Below are 14,337 nucleotides of genomic sequence, written 5' to 3' on the forward strand. Positions count from 1 at the left end.
CCAACACCCCCCCGCCACCCCAAAAGGGAATAAGCGGTAGAAAATGGATGGATGGATGTGAGATGTAACAAAAAAAGGCGTCCATTTTCAATAAAAACAACATTATTAAGCCTGGATGAGGTGGCGACTTGTCCAGGGTGTACATCGCCTTCCACCCGAATGCACCTGAGATAGGCTCCAGCACCCCCCTGCCACGCCCAAAAGGGAATAAGCGGTAGAAAATGGATGGATGGATGTGAGATGTAACAAAAAAAGCCGTCCATTTTCAATAAAAACAACATTATTAAGCCTGGATGAGGTGGCGACTTGTCCAGGGTGTACGTCGCCTTCTGCCCGAATGCACCTGAGATAGGCTCCAGCACCCACCCGCCACCCCAAAAGGGAATAAGCAGTAGAAAATGGATGGATGGATGTGAGCTGTAACAAAAAAATGCCATCCATTTTCAATAAAAACAACATTATTAAGCCTGGATGAGGTGGGGGCTTGTCCAAGGTGTACGCCGCCTTCCGCCCGAATACACCTGAGATAGACTCCAGCACCCCCCCCCCCCGCCTCCCCAAAAGGGAATAAGCGGTAGAAAATGGATGAATGGATGTGAGATGTAACAAAAATGCCATGCATTTTCAATAAAAACAACATTATTAAGCCTGGCTGAGGTGGCGACTTGTCCGGGGTGTACGCCATCTTCCGCCCGAATGCACCTGAGATAGACCCCAGCACCCCCCTGCCACCCCAAAAGGGAATAAGCGGTAGAAAATGGATGGATGGATGTGAGATGTAACAAAAAAATGCCATCCATTTTCAATAAAAACAACATTATTAAGCCTGGATGAGGTGGCGACTTGTCCAGGGTGTGCTCCGCCTTCCGCCCGGATGCACCTGAGATAGGCTCCAGCACCCCCCCGCCACCCCAAAAGGGAATAAGCAATAGAAAATGGATGGATGGATGTAAGATGTAACAAAAAAAGCCGTCTATTTTCATTAAAAACAACATTATTAAGCCTGGATGAGGTGGCGACTTGTCCGGGGTTTACGCCATCTTCCGCCCGAATGCACCTGAGATAGACCCCAGCACCCCCCTGCCACCCCAAAAGGGAATAAAAGGTAGAAAATGGATGGATGGATGTGAGATGTAACAAAAAATGCCATCAGTTTTCAATAAAAACAACATTATTAAGCCTGTAGAAAACGGATGGATGGATTTTCATAGTTTTCTACCTGAAAACTGACTTAGTCTTGTCTAGAATATGCTGATGTGACAACTTCCAGTGAAGAATGTGTAAACAAACACAGCGTGCAAGAATATTGTCTGTTCATGGTGTTAGTTCTGAAAATATTCCCCAGCAGGCGTTACGGAAGGTGATAAAAACATTAGTGGAGGAAGTCTTGCCCCATCCGAAGTTCACCTGACCCAGCGGGGGCGTGGCCACGCAGACGGGCTATAAATGAAAGAATGCCAAGAATTTCATTAACGAGCCAGACGAAGCTCACCCAGGCAACTCCCCGGAGAGAAGCCACAATGTTCAGACGGCTTCTCCCCTCCCTGCTGCTCCTGGTCTCAGTCTCTCGCTCGGGCCAAGGCCGGCCTCACCGGGCCCAGGAGGCCCAGAGGCTCCGGCTGCTGGAGGCGGTCAAGACGGGGATCCTCAGCTCGCTCGGTATGGACAAGGAGCCGGCGCTCACCCTGAAGGCCTCGGAGGAAGAGCTGCGGAGGATGCATCAGCTCTATTGGGAAAAACTGAAGGCGATGAGAGGAAATCCCAGCCGGACCGAGGGGACGACCACCTCGACGGTGCTGGTCCCGGCCACAGGTGAGGTCTGACACGCCTCCTTGTTCTATTCAGGCACATGGCTTACAGGCATCGCCTGAGTGGCAGAAGGAATGTTTGATGCAGAGTTCATTCAAGAACTCTCACCGCGTGAGTTCCCTCGCACGATCCAACAAAGGCCAGAGCGTGTACAAACATTCCGCCGCCAGAAACTCCACCTTCTCCTCCTTTGAAAACAAAACTGTCAAGCCATGTCAAAGCTGTCGTGGAAAAGACGAAGGAGGTTGTCGTGGTTTTAGGAATGCAGATGAACTAGGTAGCGGCGTGAAGTAAAAAGATGTATTTATTGATCAAAGAGGCAAAAACAAAAGGCTAGAGCGGAAATGTGGAGCAGATGGCGTCCACAAAGTAGTGAACAGATAACAGCAGCATCAACAATGTACCGAAAAACAAGGTAGAAAAAGGAAAAAAGAAAACAGGTGAGGGGAAATGTATTGGCACGGAAGTGAAGCAGCCACGGGAAAACACCCACAAAACCAGAAAAGTCGCCAAAATAAAAGCACAGGACAGGAACTAACACAAAACGCCGGAGAACACTAACAAAACCCAACATAAAGGCACGGCCTGGGGTAAGCAGCCGTGACAAAATCACTATGAAAATAACATAATTTTGTTGTAATGTTACAGTAAATTTTCAATATTTTACCGTGAAATAACAGTCAATTGTTTTGAAATATGAAAATAACGTAATTTTTGTTGTAATGTTACAGTAAATTTTCAATATTTAATTGTGAAATAACAGTAAACTTTTTTGAAAGATAGAAATAACTTAATTCTGTTGTAATGTTACAGTAAATTTTCAATATTTTACTGTGAAATAACCGTAAAAAATGTTAAAGATAGAAATAACTTAATTTTGTTGTAATATTACAGTAAATTTTCAATATTTAACCGTGACATAACAGTCAATTATTTTAAAATATGAAAATAACGTAATTTTGTTGTAATGTTAGGGTAAATTTTCAATATTTTACTGTGAAATAACCGTACATTTTTTTAAAGATAGACATAACGTAGTCTTATTGTAATGATACAGTTAATTTTCAATATTTTACCGTGAAATAACAGTCAATTTTTTTGAAATATAAAAAAAAAAGTAAGTAAAAAGATGCTTGAGGTTGTCGTGGTTTTAGGAATGCAGATGAACGAGGTAGCGGCGTGAAGTAAAAAGATGTATTTATTCATCAAAGAGGCAAAAACAAAAGGCTAGAGCGGAAATGTGGAGCAGATGGCGTCCACAAAGTAGTGAACAGATAACAGCAGCATCAACAATGTACCGAAAACCAAGGTAGAAAAAGGAAAAAAGAAAACAGGTGAGGGGAAATGTATTGGCACGGAAGTGAAGCAGCCGCGGGAAAACACCCACAAAACCAGAAAAGTCGCCAAAATAAAAGCACAGGACAGGAACTAACACAAAACGCCGGAGAACACTAACAAAACCCAACATAAAGGCACGGCCTGGGGTAAGCAGCCGTGACAAAATCACTATGAAAATAACGTAATTTTGTTGTAATGTTACAGTAAATTTTCAATATTTTACCGTAAAATAACAGTCATTTGCTATGAAATATGAAAATAACGTAATTTTGTTGTAATGTTACAGTAAATTTTCAATATTTTATTATGAAATAACAGTAAAAAAATTTGAAAGATAGAACTAACTTAATTCTGTTCTAATGTAACAGTAAATGTTCAATATTTTACCGTGATATAACAGTCAATTGTTTTTAAATATGAAAATAACGTAATTTTGTTGTAATGTTACAGTAAATTTTAAATATTTTATTGTGAAATAACCGTAAAAAAAATGTAAAGCTAGAAATAACTTAATTTTGTCGTAATATTACAGGAAATGTTCAATATTTTACCGTGAAATAACAGTCAATTGTTTTGAAATATTAAAATAATGTAATTTTGTTGTAATGTTACAGTAAATGTTCAATATTTTACTGTGAAAAACCAGTAAAAAAATTTGAAAGATAGAACTAACTTAATTTTGTTGTAATATTACGATAAATTTTCAATATTTTACCGTGAACTAACAGTCAATTGTTTTGAAATATGAAAATAATGTAATTTTGTTGTAATGTTATAGTAAATTTTCAATATTTTACTGTGAAATAACCGTGAAAAATTTTAAAGATAGAAATAACGTAGTCTTGTTGTAATGTTACAGTTAATTTTCAATATTTTACCGTGAAATAACAGTCAATTTTTTTGAAATATAAGAAAAAAGTACGTAAGAAGACGTATGAGGTTGTCGTTGTTTTAGGAATGCAGATGAACGAGGTAGCGGCGTGAAGTAAAAAGATGTATTTATTCATCAAAGAGGCAAAAACAAAAGGCTTGAGCGGAAATGTGGAGCAGATGGCGTCCACAAAGTAGTGAACAGATAACAGCAGCATCAACAATGTACCGAAAACCAAGGTAGAAAAGGGAAAAAAGAAAACAGGTGAGGGGAAATGTATTGGCACGGAAGTGAAGCAGCCGCGGGAAAACACCCACAAAACCAGAAAAGTCGCCAAAATAAAAGCACAGGACAGGAACTATCACAAAACGCCGGAGAACACTAACAAAACCCAACATAAAGGCACGGCCTGGGGTAAGCAGCCGTGACAAAATCACTATGAAAATAACGTAATTTTGTTGTAATGTTACAGTAAATTTTCAATATTTTACCGTAAAATAACAGTCATTTGCTATGAAATATGAAAATAACGTAATTTTGTTGTAATGTTACAGTAAATTTTCAATATTTTATTATGAAATAACAGTAAAAAAATTTGAAAGATAGAACTAACTTAATTCTGTTCTAATGTAACAGTAAATGTTCAATATTTTACCGTGATATAACAGTCAATTGTTTTTAAATATGAAAATAACGTAATTTTGTTGTAATGTTACAGTAAATTTTAAATATTTTATTGTGAAATAACCGTAAAAAAAATGTAAAGCTAGAAATAACTTAATTTTGTCGTAATATTACAGGAAATGTTCAATATTTTACCGTGAAATAACAGTCAATTGTTTTGAAATATTAAAATAATGTAATTTTGTTGTAATGTTACAGTAAATGTTCAATATTTTACTGTGAAAAACCAGTAAAAAAATTTGAAAGATAGAACTAACTTAATTTTGTTGTAATATTACGATAAATTTTCAATATTTTACCGTGAACTAACAGTCAATTGTTTTGAAATATGAAAATAATGTAATTTTGTTGTAATGTTATAGTAAATTTTCAATATTTTACTGTGAAATAACCGTGAAAAATTTTAAAGATAGAAATAACGTAGTCTTGTTGTAATGTTTCAGTTAATTTTCAATATTTTACCGTGAAATAACAGTCAATTTTTTTGAAATATAAGAAAAAAGTACGTAAGAAGACGTATGAGGTTGTCGTTGTTTTAGGAATGCAGATGAACGAGGTAGCGGCGTGAAGTAAAAAGATGTATTTATTCATCAAAGAGGCAAAAACAAAAGGCTTGAGCGGAAATGTGGAGCAGATGGCGTCCACAAAGTAGTGAACAGATAACAGCAGCATCAACAATGTACCGAAAACCAAGGTAGAAAAGGGAAAAAAGAAAACAGGTGAGGGGAAATGTATTGGCACGGAAGTGAAGCAGCCGCGGGAAAACACCCACAAAACCAGAAAAGTCGCCAAAATAAAAGCACAGGACAGGAACTAACACAAAACGCTGGAGAACACTAACAAAACCCAACATAAAGGCACGGCCGGGGGTAAGCAGCCGTGACAAAATCACTATGAAAATAACGTAATTTTGTTGTAATGTTACAGTAAATTTTCAATATTTTACCGTAAAATAACAGTCAATTGTTTTGAAATATGAAAATAACGTAATTTTGTTGTAATGTTACAGTAAATTTTCAATATTTTATTGTGAAATAACAGTAAACTTTTTTGAAAGATAGAAATAACTTAATTCTGTTGTAATGTTACAGTAAATGTTCAATATTTTACCGTGAAATAATAGTCAATTGCTTTGAAATATGAAAATAACCTAATTTTGTCGTAATGTTACAGTAAATTTTCAATATTTTATTGTGAAATAACAGTAAAAAATTTTGAAAGATAGAACTAACTTAATTCTGTTCTAATGTAACAGTAAATGTTCAATATTTTACCGTGAAATAACAGTCAATTGTTTTGAAATATGAAAATAGCGTAATTTTGTTGTAATGTTACAGTAAATTTTCAATATTTTACTGTGAAATAACCGTAAAAAAAAATTAAAGCTAGAAATAACTTAATTTTGTTGTAATATTACAGGAAATGTTCAATATTTTACCGTGAAATAACAGTCAATTGTTTTGAAATATGAAAATAACGTAATTTTGTTGTAATGTTACCGTAAATGTTCAATATTTTACCGTGAAATAACCGTAAAAAAAATCAAAGATATAAATAACTTCATTTTCTTGTAATATTACGGTAAATTTTCAATATTTTACCGTGAAATAACAGTCATTTGTTTTGAAATATGAAAATAATGTAATTATGTTGTAATGTTACAGTAAATTTTCAATATTTTACTGTGAAATAACCATAAAAAAAATTAAAGATAGAACTAACTTAATGTGGTTGTAATATTACAGTAAATTTTAAATATTTTACCGTAAAATAAGAGTCAATTGCTTTGAAATATGAAAATAACGTATTTATGTTGTAATTTTATAGTAAATGTTCAATTTTTTTACAGAGAAATAACCGTAAAAAAAAAGTAAAGATAGAAATAACTTAATTTTGTTGTAATATTACAGTAAATTTTCAATAGTTAACCGTGACATAACAGTCAATTATTTTAAAATATGAAAATCACGTAATTTTGTTGTAATGTTACGGTAAATTTTCAATATTTTACTGTGAAATAACCGTACATTTTTTTTAAGATAGAAATAACGTAATCTTGTTGTAATGTTACAGTTAATTTTCAATATTTTACCGTGAAATAACAGTCAATTTTTTTGAAATATAAAAAAAAAGTAAGTAAAAAGACGCTTGAGGTTGTCGTGGTTTTAGGAATGCAGATGAACGAGGTCGCGGCGTGAAGTAAAAAGATGTATTTATTCATCAAAGAGGCAAAAACAAAAGGCTAGAGCGGAAATGTGGAGCAGATGGCGTCCACAAAGTAGTGAACAGATAACAGCAGCATCAACAATGTACCGAAAACCAAGGTAGAAAAAGGAAAAAAGAAAACAGGTGAGGGGAATGTATTGGCATGGAAGTGAAGCAGCCGCGGGAAAACACACACAAAACCAGAAAAGTCGCCAAAATAAAAGCACAGGACAGGAATTAACACAAAACGTTGGAGAACACTAACAAAACCCAACATAAAGGCACGGCCTGGGGTAAGCAGCCGTGACAAAATCACTATGAAAATAACGTAATTTTGTTGTAATGTTACAGTAAATTTTCATATTTTACCGTGAAATAACAGTCAATTGTTTTGAAATATGAAAATAACGTAATTTTGTTGTAATGTTACAGTAAATTTTCAATATTTTATTGTGAAATAACAGTAAACTTTTTTGAAAGATAGAAATAACTTAATTTTGTTGTAATGTTACAGTAAATGTTCAATATTTTACCGTGAAATAACAGTCAATTGCTTTGAAATATGAAAATAACCTAATTTTGTTGTAATGTTACAGTAAATTTTCAATATTTTATTGTGAAATAACAGTAAACTTTTTTGAAAGATAGAAATAACTTAATTCTGTTGTAATGTTACAGTAAATGTTCAATATTTTACCGTGAAATAATAGTCAATTGCTTTGAAATATGAAAATAACCTAATTTTGTCGTAAAGTTACAGTAAATTTTCAATATTTTATTGTGAAATAACAGTAAAAAATTTTGAAAGATAGAACTAACTTAATTCTGTTCTAATGTAACAGTAAATGTTCAATATTTTACCGTGAAATAACAGTCAATTGTTTTGAAATATGAAAATAACGTAATTTTGTTGTAATGTTACAGTAAATGTTCAATATTTTACTGTGAAATAACCGTAAAAAAAAATTAAAGCTAGAAATAACTTAATTTTGTTGTAATATTACAGGAAATGTTCAATATTTTACCGTGAAATAACAGTCAATTGTTTTGAAATATGAAAATAACGTAATTTTGTTGTAATGTTACCGTAAATGTTCAATATTTTACTGTGAAATAACCGTAAAAAAAATCTAAGATATAAATAACTTCATTTTCTTGTAATATTACGGTAAATTTTCAATATTTTACCGTGAAATAACAGTCATTTGTTTTGAAATATGAAAATAATGTAACTATGTTGTAATGTTACAGTAAATTTTCAATATTTTACTGTGAAATAACCATAAAAAAAATTAAAGATAGAACTAACTTAATTTGGTTGTAATATTACAGTAAATTTTAAATATTTTACCGTAAAATAAGAGTCAATTGCTTTGAAATATGAAAATAACGAATTTATGTTGTAATTTTACAACAAATGTTCAACTTTTTACTGTGAAATAACCGTAAAAAAAAATGTAAAGATAGAAATAACTTAATTTTGTTGTAATATTACAGTAAATTTTCAATATTTTACCGTGAAATAACCGTAAAAAAAATTAAAAGACAGAAATAACTGCATTTTGTTGTAATATTACAGTAAATTTTCAATATTTAACCGTGACATAACAGTCATTTATTTTAAAATATGAAAATAACGTAATTTTGTTGTAATGTTACAGTAAATTTTCAAAATTTTACTGTGAAATAACCATACATTTTTTTTAAGATAGAAATAACGTAATTTTGTTGTAATGTTACAGTTAATTTTCAATAGTTTACCGTGAAATAACAGTCAATTTTTTTGAAATATAAAAAAAAAGTAAGTAAAAAGACGCATGAGGTTGTCGTGGTTTTAGGAATGCAGATGAACGAGGTAGCGGCGTGAAGTAAAAAGATGTATTTGTTAATCAAAGAAGCAAAAACAAAAGGCTAGAGCGGAAATGTGGAGCAGATGGCGTCCACAAAGTAGTGAACAGATAACAGCAGCATCAACAATGTACCGAAAACCAAGGTAGAAAAAGGAAAAAAGAAAACAGGTGAGGGGAATGTATTGGCATGGAAGTGAAGCAGCAGCGGGAAAACACACACAAAACCAGAAAAGTCGCCAAAATAAAAGCACAGGACAGGAATTAACACAAAACGTTGGAGAACACTAACAAAACCCAACATAAAGGCACGGCCTGGGGTAAGCAGCCGTGACAAAATCATTATGAAAATAACGTAATTTTGTTGTAATGTTACAGTAAATTTTCAATATTTTACCGTGAAATAACAGTCAATTGTATTGAAATATGAAAATAACGTAACTTTGTTGTAATGTTACAGTAAATTTTCAATATTTTACTGTGAAATAACAGTAAAAAATTTTGAAAGATAGAAATAACTTAATTCTGTGGTAATGTTACAGTAAAGCGATGGTATTACAGACTTTTGATCCCTCAGGCGGTACTGCATCAAAAACTGACATCAGTGTGTAAAGGATATCACCACATGGGCTCATTAACACTTCATAAAACCACTGTCAGTAACTACAGTTGGTCCCTACATCTGTAAGTGCAAGTTAAAACTCTACTATGCAAAACAAAACCCATTTATCAACAATATCCAGGAAACGCCGCCGGCTTGGCTTGGCCCGAGCTCATCTAAGATGGACTGATACAAAGTGGAAAGGTGTTCTGTGGACTGACGAGTCCACATTTCAAATTATATTTGGAAACAGAGGACGTGGTGTCCTCCAGAACAAAGAGGAAAATAACCATTCGGATTGTTTTAGGCGCAAAGTTCAAAAGCCAGCATCTGTGATGGTATGGGGGTGTATTAGTACCCAAGGCATGGGTAACTTACACATCTGTGAAGGCACCATTAATGCTGAAAGGTACATACAGGTTTTGGAACAACATATGTTGTCATCCAAGCAATGTTATCATGGACGCCCCTGCTTATTTCAGCAAGACAATGCCAAGCCACGTGTTACAACAGTGTGGCTTCGTATAAAAGAGTGCGGGTACTTTCCTACTTTCCTGGCCCGCCTGCAGTCCAGACCTGTCTCTTATCGAAAATGTGTGGCGCTTTATGAAGCGTAAAATACGACAGCGGAGAAAGACCACTTTCAAAGCTTCAACACTTAGTTTCCTCAGTTCCCAAACGTTTGTTGAGTGTTGTTAAAAGAAAAGGTGATGTAACACAGTGGTGAACATGCCCTTTCCCAACTACTTTGGAACATGTTGCAGCCATGAAATTCTAAGTTATTTATTTTTTGCAATAAAAAAATAGTTTATGAGTTTGAACATCAAATATCTTGTCTTTGTAGTGGATTCAACTGAATATGGGTTGAAACTTATTTGCAAATCATTGTATTCTGTTTATATTTACATCTAACACAATTTCCCAACTCATATGGAAATGGGGTTTGTATTTAAAAAAAATTTATACCGAATATTTATCAATCAAAGAAGCTAAATTAAAAGGGTAGAGCGGAAGGGAAGTGTTTTAATGACCATACTAAGACAGCAAAAAACAGTTAGTATGAAATGTGGGGCAGATGGCGTCCACAAAGTAGTGAACAAGTTCTGACACTAAAGGTAGAAAAAGGATCAACTTAAATAGTCCCACAGAAAACAGGTGAAGGGAAATGGTCTGGGACAGAAGTGAAGCAGCCACGGGAAGACACCCACAAAACCAGAAAAGTCGCCAAAATAAAAGCACAGAACAGGAACTAACACAAAACGCCGGAGAACACTAACAAATCCCAAAATAAAGGCATTTTGTTGTAATATTACAGTAAATTTATATTATTTTACTGTGAAATAACAGTCATTTGTTTTGTAATATGAAAATAACTTAATTTTGTTGTAATTTTATGGTAAATGTTCAATATTTGTAAAAAAAAATTTTTTTTAAATTGGTAAGTTGTTATAATTTCACCTCAAAATGTAGTCTATATTACTGTAAATGGAAAAACAGTACCGCTGTTTTTATGGTAGAAAGTTGCCAGAATTTTTATGTAAAATTTAAATTTTTTTTAATTTTTTTTACTGTGAATAAAATAACTGCAATTTTACTGTAAAATTTAGGCACCTAAGTTCCCATAAATATATATTTTTTTAATACCGCAAATCAACAACTGTATATTTTTCGGTGTATTACTGTAAATGCCAAAAGGACACCAGATTTTATTATAGCGAAAAAAGTACAGCTTTGTTTTATTTGGCGAAAAATGCTGTAAAAAGTAAATGTCATAATTTGACCATGAAATCTTTTGCTACTTTTACATTGCATAATTTGTTGCATAACTTGCTTTGAAATCGATATTATTAGTATTTATTTCTATTTAAAAAATGGTTTGATGGTTTGATAATATATTTTTGCATAATTACACAATATTTAATTTAGCAAAATTTGCGAATGCATTTATTTGTTTTCTGCCAAAATAGAAACAAATAATACAAGTAGTAAGAAAAGTTAAAGTACTTTTTTGAGACTTATTATTTCCTGGCTTTCAAGGGCCAAATAAAATGAAGTGGCGAGCCACATCTGGCCTCCGGGCCTTGGGTTTGATGCCTGTGGCTTAAATAAATTCAGCACAAATCCTCTCGAAAAGCACAGTGTTTGTTTTACACGTTTTAATCAGTTGTGGACAGACGAAGCCCCAGAAGTGCATATTTAACTGAACAACTAAAAAAAAAAAATGTTTCTGCATTTTTTTATAAAATTCAGGCCAAAAGTTTGGACACACCTTCTCATTTCAATGCGTTTACTTTATTCTCATGACTATTTACATTGTAGATCAGGGGTAGGGAACCTATGGCTCTAGAGCCAGATGTGGCTCTTTTGATGACTGCATCTGGCTCTCGGAAAAATCTGAGCTGACGTCGCTTAAAACGATAAGTAATGAATAATTCCACTTGTAATCACAGTGTTAAAAATAATGTTAAAAATATAAAACATTCTCATGCATTTTTAATCCATCCGTTTTCTACCGCACCTATTCAAGAAGTTGCGTTAATGGTAAGAAGTTATTTATTTATTATTGGTTAGTGTGGGGTTTGCCCTCCTGGGGGTTCTTCGGACTAGATATCAAGGCCAAGGTGGACCATCTACGCAACTGTCGCTGATTTCGAAGCCGGTCCTGGCACATCCCAGTTCGCTGCAGGCCCGCAGGCCACACCCCATCCACAGTTAGCTTCAGAACAACAATGTTGTTACAAAGAATAAGAGACATATTATACTCTAGAAATGTTGGTCTTACTTAAAAATGCACGCGTTTAGTTGTGTTCAGTGTTAAAAAAAATATTATATGGCTCTTACGGAAATATATTTTAAAATATTTGGCTTTTTGGCTCTCTCCGCCAAAAAGGTTCCCGACCCCTGTTATAGATTGTCACTGAAGGCCTCAAAACTATGAATGAACACATGTGGAGTTATGTACTTAACAAAAAAACTGAAATAAGTGAAAACCTGTCTATCCATCCATCCATCTTCTTCCGCTTATCCGAGGTTGGGTCGCGGGGGCAGCAGCCTAAGCAGGGAAGCCCAGACTTCCCTCTCCCCAGCCACTTTGTCCAGCTCTTCCCGGGGAATCCCGAGGCGTTCCCAGGCCAGCTGGGAGACATAGTCTTCCCAACGTGTCCTGGGTCTTCCCCGGGGCCTCCTACTGGTTGGACGTGCCCTAAACACCTCCCTAGGAAGGCGTTCGGGTGGCATCCTGACCAGATGCCCGAACCACCTCCTCTGGCTCCTTTCCATGTGGAGGAGCAGCAGCTTTACTTTGAGCTCCTCCCGGATGTCTAGTTTCTTCAAAATAGCCACCCTTTGCTCGGATTACTCTTGGCATTCACTCCATGAGCTTCAAGTCACCTAAAATGGTTGTCACTTCACCTCTGTGATAGTTTTGATGCCTTCAGTGACAATCTACAGTGTTAAATAGTCATGAAAATAAAGAAAACGTTGGGACTTTTGGCCTCGTTTTGTCGTTTCTTTGTTTTGACACGATCGCATGCACTTTCTGTCCACAGTGGCGCCAATAAAAGCACCTCAGGGAGGAGAACAAGCACAGGTGCAGTGGTACAGAGCAGTTTTCCAGAAGAACCCCGACTTCCACACGGGGGCGAGGCCCACCCGGGCGGAACTGAAGATTTCCAGACAGACCCCGGCACCACCGAAAGCCGAGATCCGGGTCGAAGTCAAGCAGGTGAACGCAAGCACCTGGACACACACCACAATTCATGCCAGCCACGCACTCGTGACGACGGACGTCAGCGCAACGGTGGCAAAGTGGATCCAAGCAGACCAGGACGAGTCGCTGGTTGTCCGAGTAAGGACGGCCGAGGATGGAAGCGATCCAGTACTCTCTCTGGAAGTGGACTTCATTCAGGCGCGCAACGGGAGGCCGCCGCGCTCCCTCAGGGAGGACGACTGCAACGACCAAGGCTGGTGCTGCCGGAAGTCCCTCAACGTGTCCTTCAAAGAGATCGGATGGACGGACTGGGTGGTGGCCCCCGCGGAGTACACCATGCACCTCTGCGACGGCGCCTGCCCGCACAACTACAAGCCCGCCAGCATGCACACGCAGGTGAAGTCGCGGCTGCACCAGCTGATGAAGGGCGGCACGCCTCGGCCCTGCTGCGTGCCCGCCTCCTACGAGCCCATGGTCCTCATGCACTACGACAGCAAGGGCCGGTTGGAACTCACGCCTTTCAACGACCTCATAGTCAGTGCATGCCACTGTGCCTGAAACTCTCAAAGTTCAGGAGTTTTTACTTTGTCCAGCTGGATGGACCAGGCTACTCCCAGGAACTTCAGACTCCCACTGCCTGGGTTGAGGTGCTGGGACCAGAATAGCTGAACGGACAAGCGTTTTGTCAATAACAAATCTCTACCCAACACATTTTACACAGAAACAAGGTTGTTTTCAGGTAGAAGTACAACATGCCTGCGTAGAAATGGCAATCACTTGGTTATTGTTAGGACTATCAGAAAACAGGATGGGGAGAGCCAGTGCTGTGTCTGGGATATTAAGGGAAAGACTCGGGAATAACAGGCATGTCTCTATTTGCGTCAAGTGCAAGGTGTACAGAGCAACTGCGGAAGCTACACTTTTGTCGAGCTACTTTTCAATTGACCAACTCGAGGGGATCTACCTCATTTATATATATCATTTATATTTATTTATTTATGAAAGAGACAATTTTGTAAACAAGTTAAATGTGTTTAATGATAATACAAGCATGTGTAACACATATAGATGTCTTTCTTTCACGAAGACAAGAATATAAGTTGGTGTATTACCTGATTCTGATGACTTGCATTGATTGGAATCAGACAGTAATGATGATAACGCCCACATTTTCGAATGGAGGAGAAAAAAAGTGGTCCTTTCTGTACAATACCACATGAAAGTGGTTGGTTTTTGGCATCTAATTCATCCAGCTTCCATACACTTTACAAGA

At 36.2% G+C, this 14,337-nt stretch overlaps 1 protein-coding gene across 1 annotated transcript; it reads left to right on the plus strand.

Moving 5' to 3' along the window:
- The first annotated feature begins 975 nt into the window (after positions 1-975).
- Positions 976-14,127, plus strand: LOC133568091 (growth/differentiation factor 15). Its single transcript, XM_061919805.1, has 2 exons — positions 976-1,812; positions 12,904-14,127. The coding sequence occupies exons 1-2, from the start codon at positions 1,455-1,457 to the stop codon at positions 13,620-13,622; spliced, it is 1,077 nt and encodes a 358-aa protein (XP_061775789.1). The 5' UTR covers positions 976-1,454; the 3' UTR covers positions 13,623-14,127.
- Positions 14,128-14,337: the final 210 nt, after the last annotated feature.

The sequence above is a fragment of the Nerophis ophidion genome, linkage group LG14 (assembly GCF_033978795.1).
Source record: "Nerophis ophidion isolate RoL-2023_Sa linkage group LG14, RoL_Noph_v1.0, whole genome shotgun sequence".
In the NCBI taxonomy this organism is placed as follows: Eukaryota; Metazoa; Chordata; class Actinopteri; order Syngnathiformes; family Syngnathidae; genus Nerophis; species Nerophis ophidion.

What these genes read in the sequence shown, in the direction of transcription:
- LOC133568091 (XM_061919805.1), top strand. Translation starts at nt 1,455, where the DNA reads ATGCCAAGAATTTCATTAACGAGCCAGACGAAGCTCACCCAGGCAACT. An exon ending in GGTGCTGGTCCCGGCCACAG is followed by an intron (nt 1,813 to 12,903) that starts GTGAGGTCTGAC and finishes TTCTGTCCACAG; the next exon opens with TGGCGCCAATAAAAGCACCT.